This window comes from Sceloporus undulatus, chromosome 4 (assembly GCF_019175285.1).
Source record: "Sceloporus undulatus isolate JIND9_A2432 ecotype Alabama chromosome 4, SceUnd_v1.1, whole genome shotgun sequence".
NCBI classification, from domain to species: Eukaryota; Metazoa; Chordata; class Lepidosauria; order Squamata; family Phrynosomatidae; genus Sceloporus; species Sceloporus undulatus.
The window spans coordinates 67,909,016-67,926,963 of NC_056525.1; the positions used below are offsets into that span (position 1 = coordinate 67,909,016).

At 40.5% G+C, this 17,948-nt stretch overlaps 1 protein-coding gene across 3 annotated transcripts in view; it reads right to left on the minus strand.

Annotated features, from left to right (window-relative positions):
* MAPK14 (mitogen-activated protein kinase 14) overlaps positions 1-17,669 on the minus strand; it is a 54,581-nt gene extending 36,912 nt beyond the window's left edge. For all 3 annotated transcript variants that reach the window (XM_042462590.1, XM_042462589.1, XM_042462592.1), the window contains exons 1-3: positions 17,334-17,669; positions 9,612-9,741; positions 5,228-5,286 (exon numbers count right to left, since the gene is read on the minus strand). In XM_042462590.1, the coding sequence (XP_042318524.1) occupies positions 5,228-5,286; positions 9,612-9,741; positions 17,334-17,449 (305 nt within the window). In that variant the 5' untranslated portion in view covers positions 17,450-17,669. The remainder of the gene's footprint in view (positions 1-5,227; positions 5,287-9,611; positions 9,742-17,333) is intronic.
* Between the last annotated feature and the right edge of the window lie 279 nt (positions 17,670-17,948).

The following is a 17,948-nucleotide window of genomic DNA, read 5'->3' on the forward strand; positions in this document are numbered from 1 at the left end:
CTGCTCTTTCACACAGGGTTATTCTGCCCCCCTCCCCCTGGCCATTCAACTGTATTTTCACTTTGGTATTTAGGATTTGGCTTTGGCAACTGCATTGGTGGCTGAGTTCTGGGTCTCCCCTTTCCAGCCCATCTGCTTTTACAATCAGAAGTATTTCCTTCTACCCTCTCTCCCAGCCAACCTTCTTCCTCATCCTCCTCTGAACACACCCCAAGGCTCCATTTGCAGAACCATGGCCCTAAACAGATGGGCCAAAAGCACCACCTTTGGGCCAATCTGGGGGCGTAGCATTCAGATGATGCACGCAGCTCAATCAGGCTGAAGCTGAAAGGAATGCAAAAAAGTGCTCCTTGCCAGCAGTTCGTTGTGGGTTGTGGTGGCCTCAGGACTGCAGTGTCTGGTTGCCATGGTTCCTCCGTCAAACAGGGAGTGATTGGCACTGGGCTGGCCAGAGGTCTGCTTGACCCCCTTGTTCCAAAGCACTTGGATTTACAGATATACCATATATGGAATAGTCCTGATAAAATTCCATGGAATAATTCTTATATTGTAAGAATGTTAGTGTGAATGTTAGTTGATGATCCATTATTTTAGTGAATTAACAGTAATGTCATTGTTTTAACGACTGTATTTTATATGGAATTGTTTTATTGCTGTGATCCTATCTCGATCCGTAGGGAGAGGCGGGAAGTATAAATAATAATAATAATAATAATAATAATAATAATAATAATAATAATTATTATTATTATTATTATTATATAATTACATATATCTATGCAATTTTATATGTATGAAGTATGTGCTGACCACGTTACTATTATATAAATTCTGCATAAAATAAACAATCCTTCTTATAAGTAAGTAAATCTACTTAAAATTTGAGTTACGACATTCAAAATATTTGATTAAAAACATATAAATAGAATATGGCAAAAGAAAGAAAGAAAGAAAGAAATTTGACAACTAGTTTGGTGAATGCAATTAAAAAACTAAGATGAACCCCTACATTTATGACACTCAGAATCTGTCCCCTAAGGGAGCCCATCCATCATACCTGCAGTACGCCAAAGACTAGTTCTGAATTAGCTGAGTTTATGCTAATAGTCTTGCATATTATATTGTTGCTTAAGATTCAAAAGTCCAGCAGAGAAGGAGTTGCTTCTTAAAACTGTACAGTGATTACACTGAAAAGTATCTTTTTTCATCCTAAATGGTATTTAAACATGGGTATCACCTTAAAGGCCTAGAACAGTGATGGCGAATCTCTGGCACGCGTGTCAGAGGTGGCACTCAGAGCCCTCTCTGTGAGCACATGCACCATCATTCCAACACAGAGTTCACTAGGGTTTGTCACTAGAATGCCAGAGGGACGCGGCACTTTGCGACAAATAAATGGGTTTTGGGTTGTAGTTTGGGCATGGTCTCTAAAAGGTTCGCCATCACTGGCCTAGAATATATTGTTGGATTCCACTGCAAGAGGTTATACTCTAAAAAGCAGCTCATAAATCTTTTAAACTGATACATTTTATGTAAACAGATTGGGAAGTCCCAGATCATCTCTTAAGTACTGTATATACTCATGTATAAGTCTAGAAATTTTAGTCTAAAAATTGACCCCAAAAACCTGGGATGACTTATCCACGGGTCAGTGTAAGTACTGTACTTTAACTCTTATGTTAAAAAGGAACCATCCCCTGGTGAAAGACAAGAGCGTAATCTGTCATGGAAACACTGACCCCCGTCTATTCTCTCATCCATCCAGCTTTTAGTATGAACAGTTCCCCTAAGTTTTACCCTTGACTTATCCTCAGGTTTTATCAAAATCCATAATTTTGGCCTCCAAACCTGTCCTCGACTTATACATGAGGGTGACTTATAGTTGAGTATATACAGTAAACAGGAACAGTTCAGTGAAAGCTTAGATTAGAGCTACTCCATACTGCACCCTGACCTGCAGAATGTACATATGGTAAGATGAAAGAAAAAGCGTCAAGTATGCACAACCTGCAGTCACCACTCTAAATATGAACTAGGGCCTAAGTGACTAAACCCCATTCACAGACATCATTTATCTTTTTTCACCCCATGGCAGGAATAGTGCCCAATTCCATATGGATTTACAGACACACTCTACTCCACTACACTCCATTCACAAGCCAAAGGCATGTGTGAACTAGATGCTAGGAAAAACACAAAAAATATCCTAAATTTTTTAGATATGAAGCTGTGAGAGAATAAAGACTTTTTAAAATTAGTGATTTCACTATTTACCTCTCCCTTTCAACAATGATGAAATAAGGCTGATCTCAGTCTTTCCACTTTTCCACAAAAGAAACTAGGGAAAGGTGTGTACAGGGTATAGGAAATTGCAGCGTTATTCTATCAACAATGTACTTTTTAAAATAGAAAGCCTGTCTCAACATGTGCTTTGAAACTGCTACCTACATGCCTAACAGGTTTCAAACACGATTATTTAGTAGATTACCAAATGGCAAATGTCTTAGTCTCATCTTACAGTCACAACTATCCATGAGTCTGCCTTAATGCAAAGTAATGATTGAAAAAAACAGGTTTCACTTTCTCCAGACTAAAAAGGCTGATGTACCAAATACAAATCTAGTGTTATTTCCCTTCTTCTTAATATTAGCAATTCTCTGCAACCCTGAAAGTTCATCCCAGCCTTCCCCCTTACACAATGTATAAAAGAATTTTTAACAAATAAAATTATAATTTTCACTTAACTGCAGCTACATAAGGATCTCTTAAAACAATATTCATCTGTACTTAAAAGGGAATTCGAAAGCCCTAAATCTACACAACTATAACAGAACACAGAGTTAGAAATGTTTTCATCAGCACTGCAATTCTGCTTACAGAACCATTCAGCTCAACTGGAGTAAACCATCAAAATTTGACACAGCACTGCTTCAAAGCTACTGAGTGTGAAGAAACTCCTATGCATCATATTTATAATTAGTCAAACAGCCAAGTTAAAAAAAGAAATAATTTTAGCAAGCCAACTTTGAATAGTACAAGGTTTTGGTAACACTGCTACTGTTCTAAACTGGTAAGCCAAGGTTTACCAGCCGTGTGTCTCATGATATGCAGTATATGATCAGACATCAAGTCCAGCAGAGTAACAAATGTGGTAGAAAATTAACCTGGGATCATGCAGGACACCAATTTTACTAAGAATTGCACATTAGTGCAGTAAAGAGCTGAGATACAGAATGAGAGAATTATGATGCAATACAACATGCTGTATTATAGTGGGCCTGCCATATCTGCTGGGGTTTGATTCCATGACCCCCCCCCTCCACCCACACACAAATAAATGAATGTTCAAGTCCTCTGCCATTTTATATGGCTGTCTGCCATTGACTCAAGCCACTTAGCATTTGATATATAAAGACTCTGATATATAAGCTGCTTACCTCCACAAAGAGGCAAACCAGTTCTAGAGCAGCAGTGGAGGAAAGCACACTCTTTGGATCTGCAAGGCAGGCTCTCCAGAGGTGGAGGAAAGAAATGTGGGCCGGTGCAAGACCGTACAGTAATAATGTGTCATAGAGCAACATGGGCTATACAGAAAGAGGAGGATGTGTCTGCTACACAGCCTGCTGTGAGGGATGAGTGATGGGAAATCAATGGCATCCCTGTCACAGCACAATGTGGCAGGGCCCTGCACAGCCTCTTTGGAGCCTGACAGCAAGTGAGGGTGGCGAGAGCAGGGGAAGTAGTCTGGGCCATCGCTAGAGAGGCTGTTGAGGAGAGCTGCACACTTGGTGCCCCGATGCCCTTGGCTCCCTGCTGCTCCTGTCTTAGAGCAGGGCCGCCAGCAGCAGTATCCTCCCGCTCCTCCTTCTGCGCCATCTGCATCATTCTATGCCATATTACTATTGTACAGTCCTGTGCCTGCCCACACCTCTTTCAGCTGACCCCAAGAAGCCTGTCAGCCACCTATCTGGTTGGAAGAGATCTCAGGTATTATTTGTCTGTTTGTTTATTTGCAGTCCAGAAATGTGCAGATATGGATGGGGCCATTGTACGTGTACTGATATACACGTGGATAGATTGGGATAGATTTGTTATGTAAACTACCATTAAGCACAGATATAGCTATCAACCATTTCTGTACAGCAGATACACATACAGATATACAGTGTATACAGTGGGCCCTAAACATTCACTGGGATTAGGGGCACAGGACTCCACATGAAAGTGGAAAACCGCAAATAAAAAAGCACACTACTTTTTTACCTGAGAGAACACATCTCTAGTAATCAGGGCAACTATATGGTCAACATCTGCCAGAAACTGACCAGGGAATCATGCTGGAGGACCTACAAATGTCTAGAGAAGTGTTTTCTGTAGTAGTGTAGAGAAATGTTTTCTCTAGTAATCTCTGTACTGGTACTGTAGCATAATTCTATAAACTTTCAGCAGTTGGATTGGAGGACCTAGAGATTGCTAGAGAGAACCTATTAATCAAATCTGCACAAGTCAAATCCACAAATGTGGAGGGCCAACTGTATTCATATGATATTCACATATGGTGGTGTACATGACCTATCCCCTGTTTTTGTGTTCTGAAAATGCAGCGTGCCCACGCTATACGTGGGCTCACCATATACGGACTTGATGTAATGCGGACAGTGAGCCCCTGTTAAATGAATGGTGCGTGTGCCTATGATGCACACATGGCACAGCACTGAAAACAAGGGGACGAGGTTCTGTGGTGTTTCTTTTACGAGAGGGGTCTGGAACGGATCCCCCATGTAAATGCGGACGGTGAGCCCCTGTTAAATGAATGGTGCGTGCGCCTATGATGCACACATGGCACAACATTGAAAACAAGGGGACTTGAGGTTCTGTGGTGTTTCTTTTACGAGAGGGGTCTGGAACGGATCCCCCGTGTAAATCGAGGGTCCGCTGTATAGTATGTGAAGCAATCTTTTGCCAACCTCCCATGCTGACTAATAAAGAACTGAACAAAAAAAATCTATAAAGTATACTTTTGTAACAGCAAAGTTGCTTAAAAGATAACTTAAGTGTTCTTCAATACATAAAATCTCATGAGACAATAATAGTACAAAGCCTTCTCTAAACTGAATCCTTTGGTTCTATCACAACTGAGAAGGGCTGTAAAGTGGGTCTGCAAACTTATTCCAATACGGCTATGAATTTTAAATTACTTGTAATGTAGTTTCAAAGTGCTACGTACACATCATTGAATTCCTCTAATGACTTTGCAGGTGTGAAAACATCAAGAAGACCAATAACCTGAAAAGAGAAAAAAAGACATATATAAGGATTCACAAATTTTTACACATAAATCAGGCCTTTTCCAATTCAAGCATGTACATTATTACAAACTGCAATTCAAAGTGTTTGCCCTGTCACCACATTAACAGAACATGGGGGTGAAGCAGATGGATGGCTACGAGCAGCCCTTGGCTGCTCCAGCTGCAATCAGGCCACAATCAGCCTGAGACCACAGCAACCAGCTGGTCCATTCCCAAAGTGGGTTGCCGCCACAGTCCCAAATGAGTCGGTGGCAGGAAAGGTTTTATTGTTTCTCCTTTTTCTGGCTGCCTCAAAGCGCTTCTGGCCACTTCAGGGGCATGCATCATCTGCACACTAGGCCCCCAAAGTGGCTAGAAGCCACTCTATTTGGCCCATCTGTTCCAGCCCTCCTTGTACACACAAATGCACACTGGCAACACTCCTTTAAATTATATCAGTTTCAGATCTCTTGAAATGTTATAGGTGCAAGCTACAGGTGTGAAAAATCAGAGAGATGTTATAAATTGTATGCAGTCTCTTCATGCTTCGTCTATGCCTCTTGATCACTGTTCTCAGAGTTTTGTGGCTTTTAGATGATACTGTACTTTGCTATATGGATAACACGGCTATCCCTGGACAATTCAGACCTTCGGTTTACACAATCTACCTTCCTGTTCCAGCATATTTACAAGTTCACAAGTGAACAGGAAGCTTCCACTTTAGATGAACTATATTTTACTGTCATAAATGAATCGAAAGGGAATTAGCAGAAACAAGAGTTTGCTGGGATTGGTACAATATGTATGCCCACTGGTTTCAAATATTTCGTTGTTGCCTAGAAACTCTCCATGCTGATGGCTACACCAGCCAATGTGGTAGGTATGTTATTGATTTATTAGTCTAAGTACATTCAGTAACTTAAAAGAAAGACGCAAACAATCTATATTAAAAACAAAGCAAACCCCACCATCCTCATTTCTGGTAATAAAGACTGTGGTGAAGAGGCCACAGGAGAGGACAGGCCTCAGGATTGCTGCAGATAGGTGTTGTCATGACTGCTCCTCACATCATGTATTAGCCCACTGCTCTGTCCTCGTTATAATGCATATAGTAAAATGGATGGAGCTGACAGAAGTTGTAGGACAAAACATCTGGAGGTTAAAATATACCCCCAACCATATTATTATTATTATTATTATTATTATTAATAATAATAATAATAATATAGCATATAATGTTTCTAAATTATTCAGTGGGCATACCATTTTCTGTTAATGTGTTCTAATAAGAATTTGGGCTCTTAACAGCCTCATTTTTCTGTTTTAAATATACATATGATTTTACTTCATTTAAAACAGCTGCCATGTGCCTTTTGAGTAATGGTCATAAAAGTACCTAAATCTAATTATTATGACTATGAAGAAGCATACAAGAACAATAAAGGTAAAGGTAGTCCCTTGACATGAATGTCTAGTCGTAACTGACTGTAGGGGGTGGTGCTCATCTCCATTTCTAAGCCGAAGAGCTAGCCTTGTCCGAGGACTGCTCTGGTGGTCATGTGGCCAGCATGATTCCACCGAACACTGTTACCTTCCCACTTAAGTGGTACCTATTTATCTACTTGCATTTGCATGCTTTTGAACTGCTAGGCTGTCAGAAGCTGGGACTAGTGATAGGAGCTCACCCCATCATGCAGCACCTGGGCCTCGAACTGCCAACCTGCCGATCTTGCAATCAACAGAGTCAGCATCTTAACCACCAGCCACCTCAAAAATTAAAGGCTCTCTGTGCATGGCTCTTGCAGTCAAAACTAAGGACAAGATTCTATGATATTTAATATCCTGACTTTGACCATGGCTCCTCACCTACATCCTATCTGACTGACAAATTTCCTTCCTCTACTCTTAGTTCTTTCTTTGGCCTCTCTCAAAAAGTCGTATCACTATAATCTCAATCCAAGATTCTACTATACTAAAAAGCCATAATTAAGAAGCTATTCTGAGAGTAAACAATATGCTTTCAATGTAACTGCATTGTAAAATTACTGCAAGACTTAACTTCCTGGAAGAATATAACATTTTTCAAAATTTACAAGATTAGATATTGTAGGCCAGACATCAATACAATTAACACAAAAAGCAATAAGTATAATAACAGAACTCTACCTAAATTCTGGCAATCTAAAGATTTTACCAGAGACGATTCTCTGCTAAAAGCAGCTGATATACACATGTATTTTGAAAGGCCTTTCTTAATATATATTTTTAAAAATTCTACTCCATTACTCTGCTGAAGAGCTAAAAAAATAGAAATAAAATACTAAGTAACAATTCAGAAATTAGAATAGTTTAACATAAGACAAACTATGAACAAAACCCAGTTATTTACTACAGTAAAATATGTTGGAAACTGTTTTGACCTGGCATCCAAAAGCATCAGTCAAACTAATCCCCTCAAAGTGAGGTTCCATAGTCTAGATGCTGTGACAAAGAAAGCCCTTTCCTGTACACTTATCAGTCACATCTTTGACTGAGGTGAAGCACAAGCAGATGAAGAAACATGAATAATCTGAGAGGAGATTATCTTTCATATCACACATTTTGCCAAACATCAATGTCATTCAATAGGCTTTTCTTTAGTCTATTTCAAAAAAGACAGGACTTAAAATGTTCAGTGCTGTTATTATCTGCAAAAAAGAGCAAAACTTTTGCATCTGCATAGCATGCAATTTAGAAACAAGACTTAAAGCAATAGGCTGCTATAGCAGTTCAAGTGCTGCTGACAGTCTGAGCCTATAGCTTCATCTGCAATTGCTTTTACTAGACTTTAAAGGGAGAATATGAGGTGCTTTTCACAAAATGGCAAATTTGCTCTTTCCAAACCTTCTCATGTTTGTCAGCATGCTTGAAGATATGTCTTAGTTAAAAATGAAAAAGAAAGCATGCTTGTGCCATAATTTTACTTTAAAACTTGATAAAACCGTCCTATACTGTGACATTCATTTTAAAATTGCAGAACTGTTTGGTATAGAGCTAGAGAAGTGAACAAATTAAATACTATAGCCAATGCATATACCATTTCAATATACTGTCTTTAATGAATACAACCAAAATGAGCATTTAGCACTAAAAGTCTTAACAGCAGCAAAAGGGGAAGAGCTATTTTTGCAACATTACTATTGAAGTATTACAGAAACAATCTAACTCTGTGCAATATTTTGCAACTGTTCCTACAGCTAAAGATTCCAGTATTAACCTGTTATTTCCACAAGATCTTGGTCTATCTCTAGTCAATTCCATGAGATAATCCTAACATCTCAATGTCTACAAGACATTTTTTCAAACCAATGCCTGCAATGAGAAAATACTAACAGAAAACATACTTGCATGAAGCTTTAAACTCTAAAACAATAAAATTTCACAAGCAAGGAGAGATTATACGTTTTTTCATTGCAGAGGACACAAGCAACAACACCCAACCAGAAGTGAGAAATTGCCGAAACAGTTTAAAGCCAGAATTGGTACAGGTTGAGCACCCAAATGCAGAAATCTCAAAAAAACCCCTCCAAATCCTAAAACCTTTAGCCTCCAGCTATCCATTTCTACCTTTGAGGCGGCTGCAACACTCATGCTTGATTGTCTCTCAAATTCTCCATCTCACTACAGCCTAATGTCTCATACTCAGCACAAGCAGTGAACGAACAAGGCATGAAGCTAGAAAGGGATGAACAAGGAGGAGCATTGCAGCCACTGCCTGCAGACGGCTGGCAGCAAAAACACGCTACAGGAGAGAGACTGAGGATTGGTGAAATGGCAGGAATCCAAACATAGTGATCTGTGCGAATCCACACCTCCCACCATTTCACAGATCTCCACGTCTCTCTCCAGGCTTGCTTCTCTCTCTAGCCTTGCAAATACAGTACAGGTACATACTACACTATTTGTGTATTCCAAAATCTGAAAAAATCCCAACTCTGGTCCCAAGAATTTCAGATAAGGGATATTCAACCTGTATTTTAAAATAATAATAATAATAATAATAATAATAATAATAATAATAATAATAATAATAACCATTCAGAGTGATATAGATGTAAATTTTCACTAGCCATTAACATGAATGAAGAACTGAAAATGAAATGTGGAATAATTCATTTCCTCCCCTGATCCTTTGTACTTTCAATTATTAAAATTTAGTATAACCATCAACTACCCTTCAGCATGGTTTGAAATTCTAACCACTGGGTTAACAAACTAAGGTTCATAGGTAACCTAATATTTGAAACAAACAAAATGCACACTTAGGTTTCTAGTGAAACTCACATTTTCATGCTTCATATGCTTAAGCAAGCGTAGTTCACGATATGTCCTTTTGGCATGTATGATAGACTGAAATGGTCTTGACAATTTCTTCACAGCCACACGCAAGCCAGTTTTAGTATCAAAGGCAGAGCTGTAAAATAATAGTTTGAAAAATCAGTATTAAGAATGCAAATTTGGACTGAAATGTGATTTCTCTGTAAAAACGATTTAAAGGTATCTTGTTCCATTCAGAGAATATAATTTTGTGGGAGCTTACACAACATTCAGAAATCAGATTAAAATAAATTATTAGGAGAATCCTATGTATGTATTGATAAATTTCGAGAGCAGGACTGGATTTATGTACAAAGAATGGCAAATTTTGCAATAACATAGTGACTCACAAGAGATAAAGCAATATCTTCCTGCAACTTCCTTGAACATTTCAACCTCAACGTTCATGTGTTGTGACATTTTAGATGCAAGTTCTTTTACATCCTGATCAGAGCATGTGTAAACACATAAGGCATGCCTCTCAACAAGGCATTTGTAGAATTAAGTATCCCAACAACATTAGGGGTGAGTTATTTTCTAAAAGCTGTCTAGATAGCTACTACATAATAACTTTTTAGTGAATTAGAAATGATACGGTAGAGTTTTTTGTGGGTTTTTCGGGCTATGCGGCCATGTTCTAGAAGAGTTTGTTCCTGATGTTTTGCCAGCATCTATGGCTGGCATCTTCAGAGATACGGTACAGCTTTCAGTATAAACGGTACGCATGGACATATTCTACAGTTTCTGATTTGGCTGGCTTTGCAGATTTTGCAGCACATAAGGCTTTCCCATAGAAAACAGTTGTTTTTAAATTTCTGTGAGCCCCCTCAGGTCCAGGTTGGGAGAAAAGCGACATACAAAATACAAATAAATAAAAACCGAAGGATACCTCATCCCAGCAAAACTACTACAGCTGAGCATGTACTCATAGACATTTATTGAACAAGTGTCAATAATTATTAAACACTCATTTTATTTTTTTCTAGCATTATTCTTTTTTTGTATCTAAAAAGAATGAATCTCTCTCTCTCTCTCTCTCTCTATGCCTTCGGAAAAAAAGAACATCAGAAAAAGGGTGAGCACTGAACAGACACTGATTCCACTGTTCACAAAGGACTAATGTGAAGTCAGAGGAAAAAGGACTTCAATTAAGAATTATTTAAAGCAGAAAGTCTTTCAACAAGTCTCTCCTTGTTGCACTAAAACAATTACTAATTTCTCACTTTAGATTCGTGCTATTGTCATACCAGCATTAAAAGAGAAATCACTTCTATTTCTCTGCAGAAAGCTCCATAAAGTACTATAGATGTGGTTCTTAAAAGCATCTCTTAAACAGCAAGCTGCATTTTACTTTAAAAGAATAAGCTCCAAATTAATTTACTCTAATTTACTTTAGCTCATTAACATTTGCCGATGTCTCACCCAGTGTCCATGTTTAACTAGGGGAAAAAGATTTCTGCTCTCTTACCCTTTCAGTCTAACTCATTATATGCCTGATAAAAATACTGCCATCCGAAAACTAAACTATTTAAAATTAAAATAAAGGGAGGAAGGTTAGGAATAAGGAAAACAGCATATAAATATCAGTCATGTGTGTGCAACAGAACCCCACCCACAAAATCTCTCCACAATGGCCAAAACTGGTTCCAAAGAGTTTCCCAGCTCTCTGGAACAATTTGGGGTTATATAGGAGTCAACTGTGGGTATGGGAGAATTCTGTCTCAGTTCTATTGGAAACTGCTAATTCCAGAAAAAGTCCACAACTGGATTCCAGCTTAACAGTTTTATTATGGCATAGGTTTGCATGACTACTGTTGAAAAAAATACATTTGCCTTTCTTGCACACTTTAAAACAAGCACTATCCAATTTTTAAGAATGCAGCTCAAGTTTTTGGAAGATTTACTCAATTACAGAGGTGTAGACCACTACCTCACATCTGAAAATAAATACATTTGACGTGCCCCTAACAGTTCAATCAAGTAATTTAAAACATGTTTGAATGGAAATTATTCGACTGAACTGTCACCTGTCAGTGAGCTATACCATAAAGGCATATTTAGTGTTTTTTTTTCTCTCTTGATGAAATGAATCCTAGAAGTGTTCAATTAGACTGAGTTCCCTTTTATCCAACACACTGACAATCTAATCAGCCTGAGTTTTAATACCAAACTGAGAAGAGGTACTTTTCTCTCTACCCATTCCCAAATTCTGCAATGCTCTTTGCACAATAATTTTAACCCACTTCTAGAGCCAAACAAGGAAAAAAGGATCAGTGGTATTTATTTTTCCAGAACAATAGTCAAATTGTTTCTGCAAGGTGGAAATACAGGGATAAATCCAGCATTACAAGTGGACTTCCACTTGTGCAAGTAAAGCTTCCCTTTTATGAACTCCATATGGTTATATTCCAGTTACTCCTCCAAGGTAAGTATGAAAGCTATTCAATAAGCAACATATTATGCAATCATTTCTATAGCCGTACAGATACCCTGAAATCAGCACATTACTTAGCAGTAGACTCTAAATTATAATATTTCTATTTAACTGTCAAACTAATATTACTATGGAACCATTTCCAAGGAAAATATCTGATATGAAATAACAAAAAATAATTTAAATGCCTTTTCTCCCTTTAAATGCATCAAGACAGTATGACTTCCTATGTGCATGTGTGCAGAGATCTGGATAGAAAAGTGCTCTCAATAGTTCAGATCATCAAGTTGTGTATGAGAAAGAACTGATATCCATAATGACATGCTGCAGGCCTTAACAGTGGGACTTTTGTTCAGGGCTGCAGTTAGCTTGAAATGGGAATCTTAAAAGAACTGTTTAAATAAGACTGGGGAGTTTGATTCAAGAAAAATGAAACTCATTTTCTCCTTTTTGAATCCACCTGAGGCCCTTCCCTGCTATATTGTGTAACCCAAGATTGTGGCCACAGTGTGAGTTTTACTTCAGTTCATTTTAGTTATATAATGGAAGTGTTTCTGGAACTTGTAAAAGGGACATCTCTTGTCCCCAGATGCATCTCTGCACGGAGCATATGTGTGTATGCTATTTTATTTTGGTTACAGGGCATACGACATTATCTTTTCTGAGTCCGAATTGGAGAATGGACCATTTGTCATCCTGCAGTTATTATGAGACCAAATATATGGGGGAAATAATTCAAGCAAAGGGAGAGTAAGAGAAAAAAAATCCTGATTAAATTGTAAAAGAAGGACAGTGCGTGTGTGTGTATCTCTGTTAAAACCATGATGCGTTTTAAGAAATCAATCATACATGCCTACTTGAGACTAGGGTGACAATACAGCCAGTCCTCCATATCCACTGATTCTTTACCCATAATTCAAATATTCCAAAAATATAAAATTCCAAATAGCAAACCTTGATTTTGCCATTTATGTAAGGGATACCATTTTATTATGCAATTGTATGTAATGGGATGTGAACATCCTTGGTTTCCATGGGGGATCCTGGAACAAAACCCCAGCGGATACTGAGACTGAGACATCTATATCATGTGGATTTACTCAGGTGTAAACCCTTTAACCCAAAAGGATCACACTGTCATGACTCTTATCCCTAAATTCAAATTTCAAAGACTTTGGGGCTGTAAAGACTGGCCATTAAGGCCAGCCTGGGGCAGTTGGGTGTTGCGTTGTCATGGTGCACAGCCCAACTCCACCCCCAGGCTGGTGTGATGCCGTGCACTGCACCATGTGCAGCATCATGACATCCTGGGGGCAGAGTTGGGCTGTGCATCATGACGATGCAACACCCGACTGCCCCAGGCTGGCCTCCTCTGACACTGTGCCTATATGACTGCAACGCTAATGGAGTGTAGAAAAGCCACGCACCAATGGCTATGGAGCCCTTTCAGAGGTGCAAAAAAGAAGCCACTTTTTACGGCTTCTTTTTGCGCTGACGAAAGGCAAGACCGAGACTGCAGCATGTAGTTGCAGTGGCCCTGATCCAGCACTAAAGGGGGTGGTGTTTCGAGCCCCTTTATGAGTGAAGCCTTCAACAATGTCAACTCCTGAAATTGCTGAGCATTTTCATGACCTGTTTTGACAGACTGCCAAATCTCAGCTAAAACAATTGCTGAGACACTAGAGATAGCCTTGGAATTCACTGGGTTTATATTTCAATGAGATGTTGGTTATGTAAAAGCTGTCAGCCAATTAGAAGCCAATATGTTTGTAGGCTGACCAGAAACAAAATCCAGTGGATACCACCAAATTGATTTTGCAGCATTTTGAGCCATCCAATTTTTGCAACAACTTGTCACTGTTAAAACATGGATATATTACAGTACTATGAACTGGAGACCAAACAAGAGTCCTGATAGTCACGGCACTCAGGTTCTCCACAGCCAAAAAAAAATTTCAAGACTCAAACGTCAGCAGGAAAGGTCATGGTCACAGTTTTTGGGGATAAGGATGACAATCTTCAGAACAGCCAGTTAATGCAGAATACTACTCTAACTTGTTATTCCAATTAAAGAAGGCGTTGAAAGAAAAACGGTGAGAATAGCTTCAGAAAGCTGTTCTTTTGCAGGACAACACACCTGCTCATAGGACTGGCAAGGTGACAGATATTTTGAAGAACACTGGGTTTGTGTGCATAGACCATCCACCCTACTCACCAGATCTTGTTCCATCTGACTATTTCCTGTTTCCAAACCCTAAAAAGAGTTTGAAAGGAAGGAAATCTTCAAATGATTCCGCAGTGATAGCAGCAGCAGAGCAGTATTTCAGTGATCTGACATCAGATTTTTTTTTGGGGGGGGGGAAGGGATAAAGAAATTTGAGAAATGATGAGCCAAGTGTATTGAACTTTAGGGTGAATATGTGGAATAGCATGTAAGTTTCATGGGCTCTAGGACATTCCATTCTTGGTAGGGCTGAGAACCTTCCAGCACTCACTGGTACTTATGTGACACAGTAGGCAAATAAATGAAATGCTAATTTCTACAGAAAAGCTGAAGAACATGAATTCTAACAGTCTTGTTTAATATAGTAAATATTAGTGGTTTAGGTGTTGGACTATGATTGTGAAGACCAAGGGTTTGAATTCCCACTCTGCCCATAGAAACCCACTGGGCGACCCTGAGCAAGTCACACATTCCCAGCCTCAGAAGAAGGCAAAAGCAAACTCCCTCTGAAGAAATCTTGCCAAGAAAACCCCATGATAGGTCTGCCTTAGGGTCAGCTAAGTTAAAAATGACTTGAAGGCACACAACAACTTTAAAAAACACACCTGTATTGCTACAGACATATACATGGAAGTCTGAGCCCATGTTTTTCAATAGCAAACGTGTGTGTGTGTGTGCATGTCCTACAGAAATTTCACAGAGGTGACAAACCAATTAGAATCCACAAAAACTAAGCAAAACTCAACACTAATACTTTTTATAAGTACTTGCACATGAATCTTAGAGAGAAAACTAACAATCAATGATTTAGCCAAATTATATTTAGCTCCATCAATGTAAATACATATTTGTGCCAAATTTGACTTAAACTGCAATAAATGGTATTTGAAAATTATTCTGATATCCTCTCCTCAGAAACAGTGTGGGAAGAACTGTGAAATCAATTCACCAGCAATCTGGAGTACTGTTTGCATCCTTGCACAACAGAAGCAGTTTGCCAAGACAATGTCACCTGAGTGTTTCAATACTGGCTGCAAGCTTCCAAAAAAAGGCTACAGCATATAGAAAGGACCCAAGATTATAGTGAAAAAATACAAGACTATATTCTGATCCTCCCTGTCTATGCAACAGCACTGCTTTTACATGTGGTCATCCTGTGCTGATTGACTAATACAAGTGCATTTTTCAGGCTGAAGATTTGTCAGATCTACCATAAATCTTTATGCAACCAATGCTTTATTTACTTTCAGTCTAGCACCACAAAATTACAATATCATATAAACAGAACACCTTTAGTACAACACTACAGAGGACAGTCTGTAGTCATGGCAACATTCAGATAAAATGGGGTTCTTGAAGCTTTTCTTCTTTTTCCAAGAAAATGCAACACGTCTTTTTTTCTAAAGAAAGTGGTGGCAATATTAACACCTATGTATGATGCTTGCTGCATTACTACTATGTGCCTTACAAGTTCCTCTCCTACTAGTTTATGCCACCTCACACCAGCTATTTACTCAATCTCTTCAGTACACACCCTCACTGGTTTTAAGGAAAGGGTTACCCTGCTCTTAATGCAGCTAGGCAAGTGTAGCAGTTAATGGCATAATGTGTGCCTTAGGCTGGGTAGCCACATTCATGATGCTGGCTGTGTGATCCTAGGCCAGTTACTTTCAACTTAACTTACTCATAAACTTCTTCAGGGTGGGAGGGAGACTATATACACCACTGTGAGCTTCCTTGAGGCAGACCAGGATAAGCACGCCATAATTAATAAGGCAAGCCAGAAATGCTTCTGTTGTGGAGAGAGATGGATACGCTGCCTTATCAGTGTGAGCAATATCATGCAGTAAAATAACGCAGTATTAAGCTGGCATGAAAAGGTCTGAAGCTGATAAAACGCTGATGCGCCGCTCTAAACACCAAGCCTCCTTTAGACACCCAGGCTTGAGATCTCAAAAACTATTAAGCAATCCTCTTTTGCCAAGGGCTGCCACCTAAGCACCAAAAGGCAAGACGCTTGAGTCAGGGAGTGTGCAAGACAGAACCAAATGGGTCAGGAAGGTGGACAGGAGATGATGGGGAACTGCAGCAGACACAATGACAGTGCACAAGGCACCTCTGCATAGGCAGCCAGCGCTACCCAACCTCCTCGTTTTACAATGTATGAGAGAATTTCTTGTAGTACCAGCAGCCGGGATTAGGTCACCTGAAATGCCCAAATCTAACCGTCTTGACAGGTGGGGTGGACAGCCGAGAAGAGCTGCCTCCTAAGGCTGACATCGCAGTCATAATCATCCTCTGAATGACAGATTGGGGGGGAGACATGGCGCTACAAGAGATACCTAAAGAACTGTGGCCCTGCCTGAACAATTGTTATTATCTGCCTTCATGTCCGACCCATGGCAACCCTATGAGAAACCTCCAGGTCACCCTCTTCTCAGCCACCCTGCTCAGGTCCTGCAGATTCAGGACTCTGGCTTCTTTGCTTGAATCAACCCACCTGGAATGCGGTCTCCCTCTTTTCCTGCTGCCTTCCGCTTTCCCAAGTGTGAGTGAGGGTGATCTGGGTCACAGAAGCCTAGAGTTGGAAGAGACCCCAAGGGCCATCCAGCCCAACCCCTTTATTCTGCCATGCAGGAACTCTCAGTCAAAGCATCCCCAACAGATGGCCATCCAGCCTCTGCTTAAAGACCTCCAAGGAGGGAGACTCCGAGGAAGGAGTGTGTTCCACTGTAGAACAGCCCTTACTCTCAGGAAGTTCCTCCTAATGTTGAGGGCCCCTGTTTGTCACACTGACTACCATTCCCTTTTCCTTTTCTGCCATGTCTTTTCTGGCTCAAGGCTATGGAATTCTGGGAGTTGGAGTTTGTTGTGGGCCCAGAGTGGAGCGGAGCTCCGCTCTGGGCCCCACAACAAACTCCAACTCCCAGAATTCCATAGCAAGGAGTCAGACAAAGCGTTAAAGTGGTCCCAAACCGGGTTATCCCTCCAGTGTGGACAGCCCTTGTGTTATGCAACGCCCTCCACTCACCAGACAGAGCCGTAAGCGCCGGAGCCGACGGGGGAGAGGTTCTGGTAGCGCTCGGGGACCTCCCAGACCGTCTTGTTCAGCTCCTGGCGGTAGAACTTGGGCCGCTCTTGGGTCATGGCGACCCCGAGGCCGGGAAGGAGGGGAGACCCCTCGAAGAGTAACCGCTGGCTCCTCCTTCGGCAGAGAGAGAAGGAAGGGAAGCGGGGGCAGTCGGTGGTCTGCGGAGGCCGGAGCTTGCAGCCAAAGGGGCTCCTATTAGCTCTGCTGCAGCTGCAGCGAGGAGGACTCGCCCGTGACTGACTTCTTCTCCTCTCGACCTCTTCCTAGATTCCCCCCCCCCCCCCCCGCCTGCCTCTGACCAATCGAGGGCTGAAGTCTCGCGAGACTTTGGGGAAAGGGAAGGGGAAATTAATAAATAGACATACAGCCTCCCAGCCATGCCCCAATATGGAATCTCAAGCAGCCTGGGGAAGTCTCGCGAGAGTTGGGGGAAAGGAAAGGAAGGGAGGGGTTTGCTGAAGCGCCCCCAAGAGGAAGGGCTTGGTTTTTCTTTTGTGTTGCTTTGCTCCTTTCTCTCTGACAGCTATTGCTGCTCCTTAGGGGCCACGTGGGTCG